This window comes from Archocentrus centrarchus, chromosome 13 (assembly GCF_007364275.1).
Source record: "Archocentrus centrarchus isolate MPI-CPG fArcCen1 chromosome 13, fArcCen1, whole genome shotgun sequence".
In the NCBI taxonomy this organism is placed as follows: Eukaryota; Metazoa; Chordata; class Actinopteri; order Cichliformes; family Cichlidae; genus Archocentrus; species Archocentrus centrarchus.
The window spans coordinates 31,654,343-31,678,185 of record NC_044358.1 but is presented as its reverse complement, the minus strand read 5'-3'; the positions used below and the strand labels follow the sequence as shown (position 1 = coordinate 31,678,185).

Below are 23,843 nucleotides of genomic sequence, written 5' to 3'. Positions count from 1 at the left end.
ACATACAGACACACACACACACACACACACACACACACACACACACACACACACACACACACACACACACACACACACAAACACACACACACACTCAAATTAAAACTTTAGTGCATACACATAAACATGCCACAAGCAGCTGACATTCTGATGAGGGGAGAAAAGATCATTTTAGTCCAAAACATTTCATTGGGTGTGTGTGTGTGTGTGTGTGTGTGTGTGTGTGTGTGTGTGTGTGTGTGTGTGTGTGTGTGTGTGTGTGTGTGTGTGTATCTGGGATGCTAATTACAAATTAGCAATTTCACCAGTCCCATTATAGAGGACCATTTGAGCAGAGGCATTTGATTGGATGGCAACATCTGCTCAGCTACAAAACACAGACGGTAGACTAGGAGACACACACACACACACACACACACACACACACACACTCACACACACACACACACTCACCATGGCAACTAGACAACAGAGGATAAGAAGGAAATGAGGTGTGTTAAATGTTACAGGGTAAAGATGAGATAGGACAAAAGAACAAGCAGAAGAAAAAAATATGTAACAGTAAGGCAATATTTAAAAAAAATACGCCGGCTGTGTTGGAATAATTGAAAAGAAGTGGGCGCCCGCTCTGCTTCAGAACACAGCAAGAGCCATTTGAATAAAAAAAAAGAAGAACATGAAATAAGAAGGCATTATTATAAGCCCAAGGAATAAGTCTTGCAGTTCAAAGACCACGCTGCTTTTTTCAGGTTGGAAAATAAAGATACAAAAATGTACATGTGTTTGTGTAGCGATTCATGTGTGTCCAGAGGCTTTGTACTAAAACATTACGAAACAAGATATACCATTAACCAAAGATAATCTTGAAGTGGATCAATTATACTCTTCCTTTTTCTTTGCCACATATATTTTGGTACAATAATGGATGCTCACATTGAACATGACTAAAGTCTGAAATATTGAGGTCCGTGTAGATGCAAGTGAAAATCTTGAATCAGTGTGATGCCAAACAGAGGTTATATAGTTGTACAAAAGCCCCACCTTTGCTGTTCAAACCTTTCGTGAGGGGCAGCCAATCAGAATAAAGTAAGTTTAAAATGTGGGGGACCTTAATGGGAGAAGAAGAAAAAAAAGTTTGTTTCAGACAGAAGATGAGATGACTGAGGTGCTGCACCTCGGCACACTGTAGGTCTATGAATCACATATATAGAGCTAGAAATCAGCTCCAAGCAGATCCACTTTAACTTCTAATTACTTTTTCCATTCAGCCAAAGAGACAGGAACGAGAGCAGCCGAGTGCATGCTGAGGGAGCATGAATGAGAGCATAAAATATGACATCAAGATGGTGACTTCTCTGTACATTTGACTGACAGTGTGTATAAACAGAGAGCAGCAGGGGCAAAGTGTCAAATTATGTTGATGGGCCATTGGGAAACTCATCATTTTCTCCATCCCAGCAAGGTAATTGCAAGACAATAGATAATGACAAGTCATCATTCCACTCAATTGATTTGATCACAGAGGCCTGAGCACCAGCGGCACCATCATATCATCTAAAAATAACTCATCACTGAGCCAGCTGATATTTAAACACGTGAGTCTAAGCCAGCGCTACACGCCACCATGCTTTTACATATCACAAAGTTTTATGTGCTGGTTGTAAATTTTGATACAGAGCTGAGACTGAAGCAAAGTGAGGATTTAAAAGGTTTCATGAAGGCTCTTAAAAATGAGATTTTTCTTTTTTTTTTTTTAACATTAATCTTATTATATTTCTGGTGCAATTCCCTTGTATAACATAGCTGCATGACACTTGTAGAGAAGTGCTCAGCTTAATGAAAAATAAATAATATGCTCCCCAAAATGTTTTTTTAGGATGCTTTGGGGAAAAAATAAACATAAAGCATACTTTGTGCCAGATTTATATATAATTTTAAAAATCACTTCTGTTCCTCACATAACAAGTAAAACTCTCTGCGGATTCATAGATGTCATTTGCTCTTTTGCATTTACTGTAAGCTCACCTGGGACACAAAGACACCTGTAACTGTTTCCCACACTGCGGCAGACCCCATGAGCGCAGGGGTTCAGGGCACAGAAGTCCACCAGCTGGGCACAAGTGGGCCCTGTGAAGCCTGCTGTGCAGCTACATCCAAACCCCAGGGGGCCGGGGCCCTGGGCGTAGCATGTCCCGTTATTGTGACAGGGGCTGGAGGCACACGGGTCCACCTTCTGCTCACATGTAGCACCCTGGTAACCTATGAGAGGGATGTGACAGAGAGGAAGTAAAGGGGAAAAAAATGGGAAACAAGCAAAAAAAAAAAAACATTTCCTTAATTGTTTGGAAGAACATAGAAGGCTGAGATGCTATTACAGGTAGATGGCTAGTTTTGAACTCTTTGGCCATCGTGAAGCTTCAGATGAACCTGCTTTCAATAAAGGCAGGCAGAGTGACACAGCAGGGGTTGTGTTTATGCAAATCAGGTGGTGCAATGCAATATGTGGCATCCATTTTGGCATAAACTTGCACCCACTCTACTGCCCACAGAAGCCACTTCTTAATGCAAATGCAGCTTTGCAGAAAAACATTAATGGTTTAAACAAAGTCCTCAAAAGTTAAAGTGTTTTATTTTATTTACTTTGACTGAACTTTGTTGCATTCACAATTACTAACTTAAAGGATGTGCTGACCAGTTCTAGATTGCAGCTCAATTATGGGTGCTGCATATGGTGTATCGTAATTAAATATGATGACAAAGCACCAGCAGCAAAAGATATGTACACAATAGGACAATAGGATGACATTAAAAAAATGCTTTCCCTAAAGCAATACATAAATAAACACATTTATCATGCAATAAATAGGAGTGCATTTAACAGCCCTGGTTACATAATAATCCCGTAATGTTTTAGACTTTTTCTGACGCACTTATTTCAGCTCCTTAAACTTTCATTGGCACACAACATTAAATTATTTTAGTGCCCACACACTGATTATTTACTCAAAAAGAATGTTTGACATGTAAGGAAATGGATTACTTTCTGTGAACTTAAAATCAGATTACAGGGTTAAAACTAAAGACAGGCAGGAAACACCAAGACAGGTTCTTTTTTATGTTCTTCACTAAATAGGTCATATAATAAATTATAAACACTAAATAAACATTATTTTTTACTTAGATATGTGGGAAAAAATGGTCTGAATTATATATGTGCTTTAAATGTTTTTGTAGCACAAGTCACTGTCAAAAATCATGAGTGCAAAACAAAGTTTTTAACACTTCAGGAAAGAAATATCCTCCACACCGTTACACCAACAGCAGCCTTAACAGTTGATACAAGGCAGGATGGATTCATGCTTTCATGTTGTCTGTGCCAAATTCTGAGCGGACTATCCGAATGTCGCAGTAGAAATGGAGACTCATCAGACCAGGCAATGCTTTTCAATCTTCTATTGTATAATTTTAGTGAGGCCATGTGAATTGTAGCCTCAGTTTCCCGTTCTTAGCTAACAGGCACCCGGCGTGGTCTTCTGCAGATGTAGGCCAATTGCTTCAAGGTTTGATGTGTGTTCAGACATGCTCTTCTGCATACCTTAGTGGTACCTCACTGGATATTTTCTCTTTTTCTTAAATCATTCTCTGTAAACCCTAGAGATGGTTGTGTGGGGGAAATCCCAGCAAATCAGCAATTTAAGAAACAATAAGACCAGCTCATCTGGCACCAACAGCCATGCAGCATTCAAAGTCACTTAAATCACCTTTCCCCCCCCCCCCATTCTGATGCTCAGATTGAACATCAGCAGGCCCTCTTGAACATGTCTACATGCCTAAATGCACTGAGCTGCAGCGATTGGCTAATTAGATATTTGCGTTAATGAGCAGCTGAACAGGTGTACCTAACAAAGCAGCTGGTGAGTATAAGTTAGTCTGGATTCATTCAACAACCACATCACATCTGAAAACATTTGAAAACAATTCTGATGCAGCAGAATCCATCTTCAAAGAAGCAATTAAACATATTACTCTTTGCAGCCTCGTTAAAGGCTTGTTTTCTACAATATCCTCAGAGAGAGACAGCAAATGGTTTGACTCAAAATCTTCTTTTATATGTTCCTCATCCTCGCTCAGGTCGACAAAATACAGAGTGAAAGCATCCTAAGACAGACTGAAATATTGTGTTGACAGGGACATCCATAACGCTACACCAGCATCTCTGGAGGAGGCTGAGTGTGCTTCTGTCATGCTCTCTGTGCGACAGTGCTCCTCTGTGTTTGCGCAGGTGCTCTGTCCTGTGCACATCCATGATCTCATTTGCTGTTGGGCCTTGTGTATTTCTTCTTCACCTCCTCTCATTATCTTGTGAGCCTCTGCCGCTTTCACCTATCTTCCGATTCTAAAAATAACCTCCTCTCCTCCTCCTCTGTCTCCACCTCCCATGAGAACCACCATTGTGCTGAAGAGAGCAGAAAGACACTGTGTACATGCACATACCTTTTCTTTGTATGTGCAGGTCCTCTGATTCACACCGTAGTAAATCCCTGTGCTGACTGCACCAGAGTGCATGCTCAATTGAACTAATGAAGAGATCTCTCTCAAGCACCCATTGATCTGAAAGACTTTCTTTCTCCGTGTGAGCAAGACATTTATCATTCAGCACAGAGACAGGAGTAATCTGTGGCAGGCAGGATAAAAATCTCAACATTGCTCTTCTTTCCATTGCTGCCTTCTTTTCCTTCTGCTTCATCCCTTCCTTTCTTTGTTTCTCTGACTCCTTCCTAGCTCCCTCATCTCTTCTTCCTTTTCCCATTTCTCTCATATACATCCAAACATGCCGCTGACGCCGAACACATGCATAAATTTAATTTTGTGATTTGCATTTGTTCAGCTGTGGTTTAATCCCCTGCTTTCCTTCGTATTTATCTTATTTGCTCTGTTTAAGAACTTGAGCTTCATTTCTCTCTTTGTCTGTTTTAGCTTCTTTTTTTTTTTTGGCAATATGTACATCTATCTAAAGAGTCACAACTACACGCACTGTGACATAGGTCCCAGCTGACAGAGAGGAGTCTGTTCATTCTTACTGCCAGCTTTCAAACTGCCAGGAGTTAACAGTATAAATTTAGCTAGCCAGCTCACTCCTCCACCCTTCTACTTTTGGCTGGAGGCAGCCACAGTGCTGGCATCCACACTTCACACTTTTCTGTCAGTGTGTATAAGTGAGAAGAAGTTAATATGACTGTGGATGTCTCTGTTGAGGAGTCAGAGTGCAAAATGTGGCCTACTTACACATATCTGTGAAATTCAGATTATTTGTGATACCTGCAGGTTTGACTTTTCTGTCACTTTACCTTGAACCAAATATGAGGGTAAAAGCAGAAGACAGAGAGCAGAGACCTCCATAAATGTCTACATAAACGCACTTCTGTAGCCTTTAATCTTCAAGTAATAGCAAATTGACAGAAGTGCAGCAATAAGGTAAATTTCCTGCATTTTTTCCAAGTCTACATTAAAACAAGGCTACATCCAAACAAATAGTTTTAATTTAACAACTTTTTAAAAGTCTGTTTTCTGAATAAACCTCCAACTTTGCATAAAAAAAACATACTAAGAGATTCCCTTTAAACTAGGCATAACTAGTTATGTAGGTAGTAGGATGATAAAAATCTGACTGGAACTGGACAAGAGTTACCGGCATAGACAACAAGGTCATTGCAGTTTGAGTCAAGGTTTTCTTTATGGTCATGTGACAGGGGCATGGCGATGCAAGTGAAGACAGTGAGATCCACTGTCACCTTCCCTATTCCAGTCCACTTGTCAACCAATCAGCATTCGATCGACACACAGCTTCATCCACGTCGAGCAACACGCAGTTGTGATTTTGGAGGGCTGCACAGGAACACCCCACTCCGCAAGCTATCCGTAGACTAACACACACAAACAGACACAGTCGCAGTACCATTAAGCATTAGGGATCCTAAAATGCCAGAATAGTGTAGACGGTAGGTGTAAATGTATCAAAAGTTATGCATTTTAAAAAGAATCATGTCACTGTGGATGTGGCCTGTGAATCGGTCTTGGCTGCTTTAACTATTACTCTTCTCCATACTGGTGCTAAAGCTGTGAGAAATAGGGAATGAAATGCACAGCAGCTGATGTGAAGCTTCTGACTAAACTGACTTGGTATCTACTGAAGTTACCAGCTATTTAATACAAATTTCCCCCTTTTTGTTACTTTGGTTTCTGGTTTAATCTCTCTAGAGCTGCTCCAGAAGGAATGCTTCTACTAGTCACTGGTAGGTTTGTTGTTAACTGCTCTTTACTTGTTGGGGTTTGAGCAAGTGAACGTGTATGATTTCTAAAGCAGGGGAGCTGCTATAAGGAAAAAGCAGAGCATAGCTGTGCTGCAACTGGAAAATAAATATATACTATGTGTTTTTATGTGTGGAAAAGTACGTATAGATACCTTTGTTTGTAGGAAATCTGTTTTTGTCAAATGCTGCCGACAGGAAAAACAAACGGGGATGAGAATATCTTGTTCCCTGCAGGGTGAATCCAGCAACTCAAAATGCAGCTTGTGTTGTCAGAGTTGGCCTATTGATCACAAAGCTGATGCATCTCTGATGACAGCTACCGGAACTGTCATGCCTCCCATCCTTTTACTCATTGTTTGTGTCTGTGCAGAGACTGAAAGGAAACTTAAAGGTGATTTATGGGGAAGAGATCCTGTGTAGGCACTGAGCAGCATTAAAAAATTTAAATCCAGCCTCTGCACATGTTCATTTGTCTGTTTTATTTTGCTTGTATTTCTTTGCCAGTGGAGGACAATAATAAATACACAATGACTGATTTATCATGAACTGCAGGGCATTTCTACTCTGCTGGCTCCCAAAAAGGAAAAAAAAAAAAAAAAGAAAGATGGAAAGCCAGTGTTATCGGTCCATTAAATGGTTATCAGTTGCTATCACTCCCATTGATATTGCCAGTGGGTGACCTCAGTAGGCCATTGTCAGTTCATTTCATTGTGCAGCATTACTGAAAAGACATGGGTGGAGTGTTTCCAGTTTTGAAAGAGCAAATAAAGTCTGTGTAAGAATGGTGGAGTTGGCAGAAATCAGATAACTTTCACCCAGGAAAATTGAATTTGAATAGACTTTTTGCATGTAGAGCCATTCTGACTTGCTCTTTATTTTTGGACTTTGCACGGCCTGCTAGAAGGTACATCAGCTGACCATGTCATTGAGAGTGAGTTTACTGGGTTCATAACAATTTGAAGCAGGTGGAAACGCATGTGCGACTCCTGAGTTGTTAATAAAAGCCTTTGAAGTGTTTTCTTACTCAGATGTTTTACACTTTCACACTCCTTCCTTGTTCCTGCAAAGTCTTCCCTAGTTTTCAGACACATTTAAATATAAACAGTCGGCTTTGCTTCGGATATTCTGATATTCATGGAACAGATAATAATAAGGCATAGTCATGTCATGTGGCAGTCCTAGAAGCGCCTCTCAGTTTGACCCCTACCTGTTACCTTATGAAAAGCAGAATATTTTCTCATGCAGGGCGGGAGCTGGTGTTGTAGTTCTGAATTATTACTGGAGATATTGATTGATCACTTGTTAGACAGCATGTCCTGTAGTCTGCAGTGAAACACCCTTTTTTATGGATTTGCCATTTTGAGTTTGTGTGGGTGAAACTCTTTTTTTTTTTCTTCCAGCCTGTTACTGATTTTCACGCCAATATTTCTGTATGTATCCCAACAAACGCTGCAATGCAATGTGAAAACTATCGCCTTTCTTACATAGAGATTTGTGTGTAAAATGTGCATTGTTTTTTCTTGTCGCCATTTTAAATTAGTCCCTAAGGCATGATTCTTAATACTGGAATCCAGATGATTGTACCAGTTACACTGGAGCATTTGACCACTGCAACAGGAACATGCGTGCATTCAATTAAACACACCAGTAATTTGCCCAAAAGTAAAATTCCCTCAGACGCAGAATTAAGAGTTTTTAAAACTTCTCCCTTCACAATATCTCAGCACACTAACTGTTTTGCACAGTTCTTGACTCTGCTTTCCCCACCATTGCTTTAATCTTAAGAAAACATTCATAAAAGCGGTGGATTATGAATTCCTTTCCTCATTGGAGACCTTGCTCCTTAGGCAGCTGTAGACCTAAAATATGTGTGTGCAAGGCCTCCTCCAGACTGAGAATGAACTGACTGTTGGGATTTATCCCTGGAACAACAAAACAATGTTCACTCAAGGCTCTCTTTATTCATGTGTTGATGTCCATCGCTGGCTTATATTTTCATAGTCTGCATACATATTGCAAAGCACAGTGTTGAGGAATGCTGTTTTGACAGCAGTTTTGTGGTCACGGGTTTCCCCAGAGAGGGCGATGCAGGCCACTCGGGCTATGAAGACTAATTAAAATAGTGGAGGAGGGTTCAAATTAAGCATCTCAGTGGCACAGATACTCTCAAGCACGCAGCAGACACACAGTGTCTACGATAACAGCTAAGAGCTGCACACACTAGTACAGCAAATCCATTTCTACAGATTTTTGCTATGTTTTTCCTTCTTTTTCACAAAGGCACACAAACACCATAAGCTGAAGGGATTTTTGGCAGCCTCGAGCACACAGACCACACATTTCTGGCAGACTCGTTCCTTCTGAATTATTTACAGCAAACACACACAGCATACGATCGGTCCCAGCATCTGATTGCTGGCTTCTTACCTTCGGGACAGTAGCACCTGGGCCCGGCCAGGCTGCTGAAACAAGTGGCTCCATTCTTGCAAGGCTGGGAGAGGCAGTGGTCAACCAACAACTGGCAGCGCTCTCCTTCATAACCTGAGAGACACGCAGTTTACAGTCACGCTGCTTTTGTTGTAGTTAACATACTATGCGACTGTTATCCTACAAGGAGGGTTACTAAATGACGCATACATCTGCAGAGGACTAAAGTGGTGGAAAAAATCCAAAAGCTTGAAATGCTTTGAATTCAAGATGTGATTGTTGATCAAGGACTGTGTTATTGAATTTGTGTTATTACTGGCATGAAACTCTTGATCTGTTATCTTACTTATAATTCATGAAATCTGTTTGCCTGCAAATTGCTCCTGCATGATGATCTCAGCCCCCTGACAGTCCTTATCTATATCAGATGTCATGATGTTATCAGGCTTTCATTTCAGGACAGTAACCTCTAATTTATATCCTCATGACTTGAGTGATGCACGATATGTTATGATGTCATCATGTTGCCTAATAACAGCCTACCAGTGGGCTAAATTGACCCATTTGTAGTCTTTATACACCCACAGCACCGTATAAAAGAATAGTATCATATGAATTTAACTACAATAACATCTACTGTATTATGATGTCATCATGCTGTCTAGCAACCACCTAACAATGGATTAAAATCACAGACCAAATTAAAAGCAGTACTTAATCTGGTTCCTAATTATAAAATACATAAGATTTGGGCCACCTGGTGATACAGTGTTTATTATCTGTTTCCACCTATTTTATTTATTTTTTCACAACAGATGCTCACAGTGGGGCTGTTAACACAACACGCTAATGAGAAAGGACTGGCAATCAGTAGTCACCTGTGACATTTGCTTTCCTACCAGAGGCCCTCATTTCCAGCTCCTGTCTCACAATAAATCTGACAAGATCAAAGGTTCAGTCTAAGCTCTGTTGCTGTGCTTTTATTCAGATATTTCCTTAATGAAAGAGGATCTCACTCCTCAGCCAAGGCAACACAGTCGGGTTCTGCACACACACAAGTTCGTCTTGGACTTCCACAGGGTCATGTGCTTGGACCAATACTTTTTACATTAAACATGCTTCCCTTAGGCAATATTATTAGAACATGGCATACATTTGTATTGCTATGCAGATTGGCCTTATACATGACACCAAATGACACAAATCGATATGTGAAATTACAGGCATGTCTTGAAGGCTTACAGGCCTGGATGTCCCATCCTCTCCTGAATTCAGACAGAACTAAGGTTATTATAATTGGCCCTAAAAATCTTAGATACATAGTGTCTAATCAGACACTGACTCTGGATGGCATTAAATTTGTTTCCAGCTACACTGTGAAAAGTCTTGCAGTAATCTTTGACCAGGATGTAAGACTGCTTTTCTTTTCTTTTTTCCATCTGTGCATTATCTCTGAAATGAGAAAAAAATCCAATCTTTGAGTGATGCTGAAAAACCAGTTCATGCATTTATTACCTCAACCCTTCGCCAAGGAGTTTATGTTCTTGGTAGTGTTTACGTGCATGTCATTCTGTCTGTCAACACAATAGCTCAAAAGGTTTTGAATGAATTCTGACCAACCTTTGCAGGGGTGTAGAGCGGGGTCATATTAACAGTCCATTAAAATTTGGCGTACATCCACCAAGGTCTTCAAGGTCAATTTCATGATTTATTGAACACAAATTGGCAACCACCTTATAACTTAGAAACTCTCTTACATGTGTGATGTGTATTGTCAACATATAAATAGTACTGTATAAAGATTTCAAATATCGTTAATGACAACATATACGCATATAAGGAATGATATATGGGGATTCTGCTGTTATTGAAACTGTCCTTGAAGTGGATTTGTTTACTGGCTCTTGTCGGCTGCCTGGAGACGGGAGGGTTGCATGTCTGATCTATCGGGAATAAATGTTTAAGCATGTTTTATTGTTAGAGCCCTGACTTCAGTTCAGGAGATGAGGCTTGAGGTGAGGAGAAAGAGGATAAGATTTTATTAAGATGGTGGTAATGTTGTCTCCTTCCTTTGCATTTTTGTTTCTTTGGGTGATATGGTGGGGCAACATGGCAGGTTCCACAAACCAGCGCCCTTATGCGCTCTTATGTATTTTGTATGTAAGTACTGATTAACTCTAAGTTTATGAGAATGCATCTATTTGTTGGAAGGTGTAATTATATACTAATCTATGTATATTTATGAGTAAAATATAATTTTTTTCTATTAAATTACCTCAAAAAATTGTTTACTGTACCTTTAAATAATAAGGCACTATCATAGTATCATATTGTCCTAATAGAGCACTTTGCTCTTAGACTGCAGGCTTGCTTTTGGTTTCTAGGGTATTTAAAAGTAAAATGGGAGGCAGAGCCTTCAGCTTTCAGGCCCTTCTCCTGTGGAACCCACTCCCAGTTTGGATTCAGGAGACAGACACCCTCTCTGCTTTTAAGATTAGACTTTAAACTTTGCCTGAATTGAATTGTTTACTAATGTGAAAGAGTATATTTCAATAACAGCATGAAATGAACACAACTGAGACCACATAAAATAGCATAAAGCACGCACAGACACACCAAATACTGGCATTTTGTCAAAACCACAGGTTTAAGAAATAGTGAGACATGTCTGTAGCTCCCAGTTCATCACATGGTTGTCTTGGTATCACATTTAAGCACATTGCGTAAGCATAATTTATCATAATTTATCAGGTCTGTTTTGGTGAGAAAACAAATCAAATCAGTGAGCTGACATCACCTGGTTGACAGGTGCATGTGAAGTTGTGTCCTTCGCCCCCCTGTCTGATGTCAGCGCAGGTGCCATTGTTGCGACAAGGTCGGTGGTGGCACGCGTCAAATTCCTCGCAAAAAATCCCAGTGTAGCCATCTTCGCACTCGCAGAAGAAGGTGCTCTGCAGAAAACGACGCAGATTTCACGTGTCAAAATAAACGAGCCTTAACGGTGAAACGGCGAGAGGGAGAAGTGAAGACGAGAAACTCACCTAACAGTAATAACGAGATTGCAGACTGTGAAATAATTCAGTGACAACAATGCGATTATGAGCAGCGGTGACACAGTTTGGTTTTCTCAACTAATGAGAGAAATGATAATGAGAAAAAGTCCAGAAACAGGCGCAGTGAGATGGCCTCTGCAACACCTCCCCTCTCTCTCATTGACACGTCACGGCTACATTTTTTTTTTTTTTTTTTAGCTCAGTGCATGAAAGGCTCAGTGGGTCTCAGGTGCTATATCCATTTTTAACAATGAGCAACAGATGAGGATTAAAACGGGTCAGTTTAAATTAAAAATAGCACTGCGGTGTTTGTTGCAATGCTCTTGCTGTTACATTTGTGACCAGTGATCAAAACAGAGGGCAGTAATGCAGCTCTGATGATAATGGGAATTTTGTTTTTGCTTTTTTTTGAAGCTGCACTCTTTAGATGGTAGTAAGGTGCAAAGAGAAAATTAAAACACTCAATGTGTCCATTCAGCTGTGCTACCTTCTGTACACGTCTATTTAGACTGGAATTTCTATTCAGGCATAAAATAAAACCCAAGGATCTTTTTTTTTTTTACTGCCTTCTCACAGTTCACCTAACAAGTGAAGGACCTCAGGAGGTGACACAAATTTGGTCAGCTCAAATATGAAAAGCTACCTGCTGCGGTGACCCCTTGTGAATAAAGTAGCTTCTTCTATGGTGCAACATTTGAATGTGGTCTCAGTAAGCTGAAAGGTTTTATCTCCTGGAATTCTCACCTCAGAGGGTTGGGTGATACATTTGCCTTTTCCGGAGCACTGAGGGTCACTGAAGCTGCTGCCCGGCTCCACACAGCTGCTGGCCTTCACAGTCAGGTTGAGACGCAGAGTGACCTCCGGGGCCCTGGGAGCGCCAGCGCGAATCACACCTACCACACAAGAGTTGAGAGCTGTGAAATCAGTTTCTGTTTATTCAACAGAAAGGAATGTTTTAATGAAAAGTCCATTAATATGTGGCTTAGACACTTTCCCTATGTCTTCAGAGGGATACTTTAACCATAAAGCAGTCTAAAATTACCTTTTTTTTTTTTTTTTTCTTTTTCTGCCACCCCAGAGTCATGGCTCACTATTTATAAACATCTCAACACCTTTTGGAGAATTTTTAAAGAGATTCATGGTCCAGAGAGGATGAATCCTTGGCAAGTGTACCTTTATCATGCTTAGTGAAACACCAAACACCAAACATCCGCCTGCAGCGGCCTTGCAGGGCTGCAGACTTTTAGTTAACGATGCATTAGACAATGTACACACTACTGTCCCAAAACCACATAAAACTTAAGTGTTAATAAAAGAATTGATGGAGGCAGTTCATTAGAGGGACCAAAATAGAGATTGTGCCTCTCTGTCTTTGTCTCTCTCTCTCTCTCTGCCTCTATAAATTTAGAGCTTCTCCTATTATACATTCAATCAAAGCTGACAGCTTCACGGGTGCTCAGATAAAAATAGCTTCATAGTGGCTATCACCTGCCATTCTTTTAGAGGAACACCACCGATGACAGGAGCGATGATGCAAGCTCCTCAGCCAATGGGAGCTCTGATAAAACTGCGCGTGCTCCTCCGTCATCCCTGACCAAATGATCGTCAGCTCAATGACAGTGAAAGTCAGACCTGCACAGTCATTGCTCTTTCAAACTGTGAGAAAAGCACGTGGCCAAAACATCATAGCATTCCCATCCCAATGCGTAGATTGATGCCTGTCTTTTCTCCTATCCCCTTACTAGAGCCGTGTGCACACTACTGCCCCGAGCTTTGCACAGATTTTTTCCCATGTGTGCAGACCTACATGTAGCACATTTCTAATCATGTGCAAATGTGATTTTGCTTTTGTTGTGAACAGTTTTTATATGCGATCCAGCCTGTGTCTTCATCCTTCTCCCACAAATTGTCCTTCATTCACTCCTCCTTCATGCCCCTTTATCCTTTCCTCTAATCCCTTTCTTTGTTGTCTCCTTTCCTCTCTTGCTCCCTCCTTATCTGACTCTTCTTCTCTCCCATCCTTCCTCATCCTCTCTCCACTCTGGTTTAACTCCCCAGCGGCATTGCCGCCACCCCACCCCACCCCTGTCTCTCCCTCTCTCTCTCCCTCTCTCTGGTAAAGCAGAAACTGCGGCTGCCACCGAGTTACCAGACGTGTCAAGGTCAGCAGCCGGGAAGTGTCGTGAAACAGTATCAGGTATGTAGAGCACACACAGGGGTCAGCCAGCCCTTCAGTCAACGGAGTGAGACTCCAATTAACCCCCGCCGGCACCCGCTGTAGCTCGCGCCATCGTTTTTTTGGCACCACTCTGTGAATACTCAAAAACTGTCGGTGTGATGCTCAATATTAAAACACAGATGGAATATCAGCATAAATGTCTGCTCAATATGCGAATAAAACGTTCTGACTCACTATGCAAATGTTATGTTATTTTCCCCGATGACACTGAAGGAAAAACGCTGTAATTACAACTTATTTAAATTCATTAATCCTCTGATGTTTTTGGCTCAGTTGTAAATGATCTGTTTGGAGGCACTTGAAGAGGTTTCAAATTTGGCTTTTCTGTGCTTGTCGGATGAACTGTCATACACATTAAACAAAAATAAAAAACTCTATTCTCTGTAAATTTTATCTCGTTGTAATAGAGTTATGGCTGGTTTGGTGAAAACAGATTGTAAAGAAAAAACAGCCACAGCCTGTGTGTGTGAAATGGCAAGCCAATGTGCAACTGTGTTTTCTTCTACTGACCAGCAGGTAACGAGTAGTGTGGCTGAAGAAAGAAGTGTGACTGTATAGAAAGCTTATGAAAGAATTACCCTACTCCTCACTTCATTTATGACCCAAATAAACCCTTTCCTAATGACTTTATCACCCTAATCTTTAGTCTGGAGTCCTATTTAACACAGTACTGTGTTCATTTTGAAAATTAGGGTCCAATTTAGAGTTAAATAATTCATAAATTGGTCTTAGGGTATGACTACCTTGTATTTGACAAGTTGCTGCTGTGTGAGCATGCAGCGTCAGAGCCAACACTTACACATGATATTGGTCTCAAAAAAAAAAGATGCTGATGGCCAAAATGTCCAACTCAAGGCTTCAAAAACCAATAGATCACAGTGGATACAGTGTTTAATTCATCAAACCACCACCCAATGTGAAATTCGTGCCACAACTTCACTAAATTAACAGTACTGGTAATTACCAAAATCATTTTTATGTTTCTGTAATGGCTAATCCACCAGCATGTGCGATATTTTTAATATTAAAATGTAATTATTGTTGTTATCCATGAATTTTCAAATGTTCTGAACAGCTGAAAAAAAATCATAAAGTGCATTACAAATTTTTTTTTTATTATGATGGCAAATTACAGTTATTTACTTGCATTCCTGAACAGAAAAATTTATTTTAGTGGTTGAATATTATGCTTGATTAATTTCCAGCGTGCTCAGCTATTCTTAAGCTGTTTAGTTTTTATGAGTTTAAGTAAGTTCAAATTATAGTCCAGTTCTTGGCTTCTGTGTACCAAGAATGCGACTCAGGGCTTTGGAGGCTAGTACTAAATGCTAGATGTTTGGCACGTACCCATCACTGTAGTTTAGTGTGTTTGTGTGCAAGGATTTGCCAATTTAAAGGCATTATTAAAAAGTATGAGGACAATGGAGGCTTACTCAGGAAGTAGTTCTGTCCCAGGGGCAGCAGGTGGTCTGGCACCACCAGTCCATCAGGGGCCTGCAGGAACCACATGGTGGTGCCATTCAAAATGGAGGAACGGAGGAAACCCTCTTCGTTCACACGCCACAGCACTGGAGCTCCACTTGCATTCACCACGACCCTGGTCAGAAAAGAAAGAGGAAAGGAGTCAAGTATAAAGAGGCAGGAGATGAAAAGGAACATAGTTTCTCCACTTTGCCACCCTCCGCTTCCAACTGGTAACAATTCTCAGCTGTTTTTCCAGCTTGTGTTGAAGGATTAAAGCCTTAAGTGTTTAAATCATAGATAGCACGAGAATATTCAAGATTCAAGACTCAGTGCTCAAGTACAGTCCACACAGTGCATCCTTCTTCCATTGTATATCTAGTGAGGGCTTAATTAATCTTGCTAGCCATGGAACGTTTTAAAATGTCAGCATGTCAGCTTGAAATATTAGATAGATGAATTAATCCTCTGTGTGAAGCTGCCTTCTGTTAATGGTTATAAAATATCATCCCGCGTACACGCATTGTGATCAGTTTTTGTGCTGAAGGACATTTTTTTTTACAGTGTACCGAGCACTGGTGATTAAAGTACTGTCTTCCTGTTGGTGAGTCCAAGCTGGGATCATGGTTAGGTCTGTGAGTGATGACTGCCAGAGAGAGTTGATGCTTCTTGTGGAAACACTGTGACTCTTGTGAACAGAGTTGCAAACACAGCCAGCATGGCTGGTGTCCATCATTCACACTGTGCCATTATACAGACCCTGGGGACACAGAGGACTCTGGAGACCACATAATTCAAACATGAGACACATAAAAAAAACGATGACACCGACACTCGTGCCAAAAGAGCCATAAAATCATCTCGTTTGGCTTTTATTTAGATAAACTTTTTTTTTTTTTTTTTGGAGCAGATCCAAATTATTGGTTATGCAGAGGCCAAGATCATCATTTCAAGTAACCCAACTGATACTGATGAGACTAAGTATACAGAGCTCACTCCTTCTCTCACCCCTACTAAAGCCAAGGCCAACATGGACTGCGAGGATAAATCCTGTATCTGGAGGCAATGCTGTGCTGGGGATCAGTGAGAAGAACAATGCAGGGCATGTTTCCTGCCAGAGACGCCAAGCTCCACCAGCTGCTTGCTGAAGAGACAGTAAAGAGCCGAGCCGAGCCGAGCTGAGCTGGATCACTGCGCTGCAAATCCTCATGAAAAACAGACCGCAGAGCAGAGTGAAATCTGTTGTAAGAGGGAGCAGCTTTCAATGAGGCTCCTCTTGTTTAAATGCACTTGAGAATCCCTCTAACCTCACTCCCACACCTGCAATAATCCATCCAATATTAACAAAAACAAAAATCAATCTGATTATCCTCTCAGCTCTCCCCATTGTGTATCTGTTTGAATGAATGCTTGCGACTTGTAAGAGCGATAATTATTATTATTGCCTCGATGTACTTTTCATACACTTACCCACGGATGAAAGCGATTTACACAGACATCAGGATAAAAAAAATGACAGACACGGGATGTGCCTGGCTGAAAAGGTGCTTGTTTCACTTGACAAATTTGTGAACACAAGTGTTTGCAACAAGCTGCTTGATTCATTATTAAAACATATTATCAGAGTCAAGCTTGCCGTCATGGAAAAATATAAAATGGTAATAAATTATTCTGAATTAAAGGCTGTCATTTACAGTGCTGTGGAAACGTATTGAGCTGCCCCTTATTTCTTCATATTTTGCTAGGAAAATGGGAAATAGGTGCAGAGGTTTATTGAAACCTGTGCAAACATACATGGGAATCCAGTATATAAGGCAAATGTTTTTCTATCCGGGTATGCTTTCACTGCACTGGCAGTGTGTTTGGGATTTTGGTCATGCTGAAAAATGAAGCAGTCAGATGCTTTCCAGATGGTATTACTTGGTAGATCAAAATCTGACGGTACTTTTCTGCATTCATAATTCCATCACTTTTAACAAGATTTCCAACACCAGTGGCTGAAATGCATCCCCAAACCATGACAGAGCCTCCACCGTGTTTGACACACGGCTGTAGACACTCAGTGTTGTACCTCTCTCCTGACCTCCAGCCTTTTCTCTCTCTTTGGGAATCACCTTGTGTTATCTTTGGCATTTTTCATTATGAGTTTTTGCAACAGGCTGCTAGTAGCAAAGTGCCTAAAGGTATAATTTCAAATTGTTTTTTTTAAAGATGTCTGTTATGTGTAGATACAACACTGGTTCATCCCTTGAGCTGGGTGCCTTTTTATGCTTCATAGTTCAGTGTTAAGTGGCGTAGAGAATCTGACCTTTTGGAAAGAAAATATAAAGAAATGAGGGGTGGCTCTAGACTTTTGCGCAGCACTGATTTATTTTTTATGAAAGTGACAGAACTGCTCAAGTGAGCCAACTTTAAAAAAAAAAAAAAAGAGATAAAAAAAGAAGCCTGCCAGGCACAGTTTGTGGTATATAAGGGTATATTGTAGGGTTGAGTTGAGGACTGAGGACAGGTTGGAGCATTATGGGTGAATCAATACAATGGCTGTCCCACAGCGCTGCAGCAAAGAGGGAGCTGCACCTGAAGGTGAAGGTATGAGCAGTGACTGCAATAATAAGACGGTGGACGGGCTGCTTGCAACCGAAATGAGTTTTCCTTCGTTTCAGCCTGAGGGACAACATGAGGAGCTCACATATCTGAGGATCTTAAAATTAAAATGGGCCACGTGGTATCCGACAGCTAGTCCTTCATTTTATCGGTGTGTATTCATATGTGTTAGGAATGTGTAAGGCTTTGTTCCATTTCATGTTGGTATTCGTCTCATTTTTAGTGGCCAGTGAGTAATTATAGAACTAGACTGATTATTATGTCAAAGCACTTACTTTAAAAGAGTTAATAGTCTCCTGAGTGATACTCAGCATGACTGTACACACAGTGAGTATCTTTAGAGACATGACAACCGCTCTCTTGCTCCCTCTCTCCGGCCTCTGTGTGATACGAATCAGCATCACTAACTTGATGTCACTTTTGAATAGCTGCTTCATTTCTGAGTGGGGTGCGCAGAATTTGTATGAGTGCCCTTCACTGTCTGCATCTGGGCGTGCATTGAGGTGTCGTGTGTAATTATACAGTATGAAAACAAAGCAGCAGCAGTTGATTAACTCGCGGCTCTCGGTCTGCGATCGTGATCAGGGACCTGAATCGTGCCTGCAATTTATAATGAGGTGCTACATCAAGGACACCCGGCATTCACCTTGACCGTTTCTTCAGCATAATTCATTGACCCTTATTGACTGAGCCACAGTAACAAAGTTTGCAAGCAAACAAGCTCTGAAAAGGCAGAATGCACGCATGCATTGCATGCATGCAGAGTAGAGTCATGAGGGGATTCGAGTGGAAGGTAATTAGCTTAAAAATCTATGAGCTGTGATCTGTTTCTAAGGAAAGCTTCTGCATGCAAGTATGCAGATAAAAGGCAGCGCAAAGTAGAATCTATTTTAATGATTCTTGATGATAATTATGTACCCAATATATTGGACAGCATGCTTTGTTCTTGCTGATTAGGATCCAAAGAAGCAAGCGAATTTTGCTGAGGTGGTTTTTTTTAGGTTAGGTTCTGGTGTTTGTGTACTTACATAACACCAAGATGAAAAACAATCACCAGCTACTTGTAGGTGAAAGTTTTCCCAACAACACCGCCTCCTGAGTGCATTTCCACATCACTGAACTAACACCAAGTTCATGCCATATTGTTCACACCATAATTATGAGAAGCTGAGATGGGATATTCCCCCCGGCTGCAACTGAAAGAGTTGTAAATATCTGAAAATGTTGATGAATAAAAATTACTACTGCTCGCAGTTACATCAGAATTATCAATTAGACTCATAAGAAAGATGATTTAGGTCACATACAGTACTAGTCAAAAGTTTGGACACACTCACCCATTCATATGGTTGTGAGCATATCAGTTCTATTTCAGTTTAATGGTACCTCAAATAGTCAGTAATACACAGGGTAAATAATTAATCCATGAGATCTGTGGGTGTTACGAGCATTTCACTGTCAGATCCCAGCAGGTCAAAATTTGAGCATGGTGTGGGTGAAATTTGTGTTTAACTACCAAATGTTTCCACTGCAATTTACTGAACTACAGTTAATTTCAAGACTTCCCAGAAGCATCTTTCAAGAGTGCAGCCAGACCATTTTTTTTTATCTCAACAACTCTCTGACAGTCTATTCCTTAAAGGCTGGATTACCAAAATGGCAGCGTGAATAGCAGCCCCAGGGACCAGAGTCCTTGTTCACTGCATTAATATGAGTTTGGAATAATTTGCCAGCAATCACATATGACTAAAACACAACATTGGTGTCCAACTGTAATTTTACAACCTATTTTATTTCAGTTAAAGAGATGTCTGTGCATTCACTAAATGTAAAGAAGCTCCCACACAAACATGTTCTAGGTTCCAGGTTCATATTCCCAAATAGAAGATTTGTCTGGTCTCTCAATCTCTTTTGGGAAAATTTAATTAAACTGTCATTCTGTCTGCTGAGCAAACTGCATCTCTCGAGTAGTTAAAAGAAACCAGGCAGATACAGCGGAAACAGAGCGAGATGAATAAATAAGGCCCCATAGGTAGATCTTGTCCTGGGGCTGTGTTTCCGGTTAATCGGAGCTTGCTCTAAGGGGACAGCAGGGAGTTATAAAAGGTACTTGATGGTACATTTACTTTACAGCTGTCTCTTCGGGCACCTCCAGAGACAGAGTCAGAGTTCCTGATGTCAGCTCGCAAAGCTCAGGACTCACACAATGCAGACCCTCGGTCACCTGAAACACACACACACACACACACACACACACACACACACACACACACACACACACACACGCATCAACACATGACATGAAATCTTTGTACTTTTTAAATTTAAGCTTAAGGCCTAAATTTAGTGTAGAAGTTATCTCACCCTGTCTGCCTCCCACGGTACGACCAGCATCCTCTGCCCAGGTTTGGGTTGCCATGGCTGCAGGGTGGGAGGAGCCGGTGTTGTGGTGGAGGGGATGGTGGTTGGTTGGGGCGCCTGAGTGGCGGCTGTGGTCGTGGAGGCGACGGGGGTGGCCAGCTCTGGAGCGGAGGGGGTGGCAGGGTCCCAGTCTGCGGCCGGCAGGTCCAATAGGATCTGATCGCACCTCTCCCCCTCGTAGCCTTCGGCGCAGTCGCAGGTGTAGGTCGGCTCCCCCTCCTCACCGCCATCGCGCTGGCTGCAGTTTCCATGGAGACAGGGGCTGCTGGCACAGGGGTCCGTGAAAAACTGAAATAATGGAGAAAATAAATAACAGGCAAAATGTCAAAAGGAAGAAACGGAACAAAAACACCTAAATGTGCTTTTGACTGCTGTCCTTTGCACTGCCTGAGCTCTTTTTTTTTTTTTTTTGGTCAATTTTTACATCCAAATCACAAAATGTCAACAAAGTAGTCAGCTTCTCTTTTAATGGGATCTGTGAGAGGGCCCTTAAAACACTGTGGAGGACAAGAAATTTTACAAGCAGTCCAAACTCGCACTCATCATTTTTCTTTCCCCTGCTACTCAGCGTCTTCTTTTATTGCTCTCTGACTCAGCTTCCCCATTTATATCCTCATCTCTGCTCTTACCTTTTATTAAATTTTGACTCTTTGTTTCCAGTAAATTGTCGAGGGACTGCATTTCTTTTATCCCGTCTTATATTTTTCACCCTCACAGCATGGACGCACTTGCACTTTGTCCCAAAGTATGGTTTCCCCCACATCATGCAGCAAAGGGAAAAATGCACCCTGACAGCCTCCTTCATGCTGGTTTCCCCCATCAATAATTGATCATATTTGGAGAAAACACTGAGGCGTGGATGTTGAAGGTGAAAAGGGACAAAGCCACATTTATGAAGCTCGCTGTGTCACACTGTGTTGTATTTGCTTGGCTTTCAGAGCCATCTTAAGAATGTCTCTAATCCTGCTGCCTCTTTTTATTGTGGGTTTTTTTTTTTTTTTCACTGAAACAACCTCAGGTATCTGTGGCTCCAGCTGTCTAAAATGAATGAGTTTGGATGCAGTTTTAATAAAGCCAACTGAAAACAAAAACTGAGGGAGGAGAGGGTGAACAGAGGCTGGGGAATGATGCTCATGCCAAATACCCTCAGTGCGTAAAGATGCGAGCATGTGAACGTTAAGTATGTGTGAGAAGCAGCAGAACAACAAGGCATCATTAACAGTCCACTCTCTCCACAAGCACGTCACAGCTCATTAGTGTTAATCTCTCTCAGGTTTTTACAAGCAGCGCTTCTATCAAACTTTCCCTGTTCTGAAGCTGAGCAGTCCCAACAGTCCCAGCAAGCCGCTCAGCAGTCGTTGCACAGTCTGCTGCTCTTATCTGCACTCAGATGGCACTGGGGACTGAGTTTATCAACCTTTAGAGAACAGCAATGCAGCCTTATTGTAGCTCATGACCTTTGTTGAGTGTCATTCCTGATTTTTTTCTACTATCCTAAATGTCTCCATCCCAGCTGCACAAAATGTGCTCAAGGAAAGCACAACAGGACTAGACAAAATTAGCTCAAATCTGAATGACAAAAAGCACCCGTCACTTTTTCTGACAACTTTCCGAGGCTGTAGGTACAGGTGATCTTGGGCTGGGCTGCCTCGGTTTCTAGTATTCAAACCTTCTCGTATTTTTAAATGGGGGTGGACAAAATATAACGTTTCAGTATAACGCAGTGAAGCTTGACACCACAAAAATCTGATACCTGAAGACATACATAGTCAAAGCAGTGCTTCTCTGACAGTCGATCAAAAGTGAACATTATCTTAATGAAGCTGAACTTCATGGTCGAACTTTAAGAAGTGGCAACAAAGTTTATATTTTTGTCTGCATTTATATCTTCTCAATCTTCTCAGAAATGTATTTGACATTTTTTTAATCAGTCCTCGGCTGTGAAGATTTGGTCATTTTTGTCTGTTGACTATTACTGACACTTCTGATTCTGGGCTGATCACCTGAAAAAGTGTTTCAAAACTGTTTAGATTACATACATTTGCATGAAAAAGAAAATTGACTTAGCTTAGTTTTTCACAGGACTGTGGAGTCATGGAGAAACATCTCCAATTCGGTCCTGTCTGTCCAAAAGGCTTTGTTCCAGAAGCCTTATCAGATGCAGCCTAAACCTAAGCTGTGCTGCCATGTTCTTTTTAGAGGCTTTCTCCTGGCAACCCTTCCAAACAACCCATACTTGTTCAGTCTTTTTTTAATTGTGCTGTCATAAAATTTAACATTTAACATGCTAACTGAGGCCTGTAGAGTCTGAGATGTAGCTCTTGGATGTATTTGTTTCTGAGCATTGCATGGCCTGAGCTTGGGTTGAATATCCTGGGACGTTCACTCCTGGGAAGCTTGTTAAAACACACCGGAATGCTCCAGGCCAGTAAACTGCTAACACTTCTGCTTTTATAGAGGTGTTCACACTCACTCATGGTCAATTAATCAAGTGCATCTGATTAGCAGCGCCCAGCTGCTAATTACCCTCTTAATTCCCATGAAAGCAGTAAGGGTGTTCTTTGTTTTTTTACAGGACTGCATTTGATTAATTCAGTAAAAATATCCTTATAATAATTAAAAGCAAAAATATTTGTTTTGTGCATTCACAGTGTCTGGTGGCTGGTTGAATGCTGGTTATATACTCACTATTAGAAGTTAAGTTTGGAATAGATTCACAAATGTTTCACACAGATCACAGGCATGTGCAGCATCTGCTTGACATCCTCCTCACATAACTGCTATCCCTGGTATAGTGTGTAGATGATGGCAACCTTGTGTTTGCCATTGGGCATTGCTCTACCCAGCTTTACCCTTACCGGTTGTGTTAAATGAAAACACATTTGCAGAACTCGTTCCGATTTATCATGCTGCCCTGACACGCTTGGCATTTTAGCTTTTTGTGTATTACACCTTTTCCTGCTTCATTTTTCTGGATGCTCTGCTGCACCACACAGCTCATATGCTCTGGGCTCTGGCAAACCATGTGAATCAATTTCTTCTAAGCAGCTGATAATAACCCACATTAGCTCCTTTATCTATATCCCCACATGCTCCAACACACAGAACAAAGAGATCCTCCGAGGCCAAATTAATTGCTTCTCAAGGTGCTGTGATCTATTTGCTAATTTGAGATAGCTGCCCTGAGGAGGAAAGATCAATACAGCTGGATGGAGGGAAACAGCGACAATACTTAAGCACTGCCAGCCTCAATTTAACCTGGTGGAGGGGCAGGATGAGTCTGTTTCTGTAGACATGCCACACACACACACACACACACACACAAGA

The 23,843-nt window shown here is 41.2% G+C and overlaps 1 protein-coding gene across 1 annotated transcript in view; it reads right to left on the bottom strand.

Annotated features, from left to right (window-relative positions):
- The window catches only part of dner (delta/notch-like EGF repeat containing), a 63,035-nt gene that overhangs the window by 3,847 nt on the left and 35,345 nt on the right, over nt 1–23,843 (bottom strand). Inside the window, exons 2-8 of the mRNA XM_030744474.1 lie at nt 20,460–20,804; nt 20,222–20,319; nt 15,464–15,627; nt 12,536–12,684; nt 11,536–11,689; nt 8,739–8,852; nt 2,026–2,259 (exon numbers count right to left, since the gene is read on the bottom strand). Of these exons, the coding sequence (XP_030600334.1) occupies nt 2,026–2,259; nt 8,739–8,852; nt 11,536–11,689; nt 12,536–12,684; nt 15,464–15,627; nt 20,222–20,319; nt 20,460–20,804 (1,258 nt within the window). The remainder of the gene's footprint in view (nt 1–2,025; nt 2,260–8,738; nt 8,853–11,535; nt 11,690–12,535; nt 12,685–15,463; nt 15,628–20,221; nt 20,320–20,459; nt 20,805–23,843) is intronic.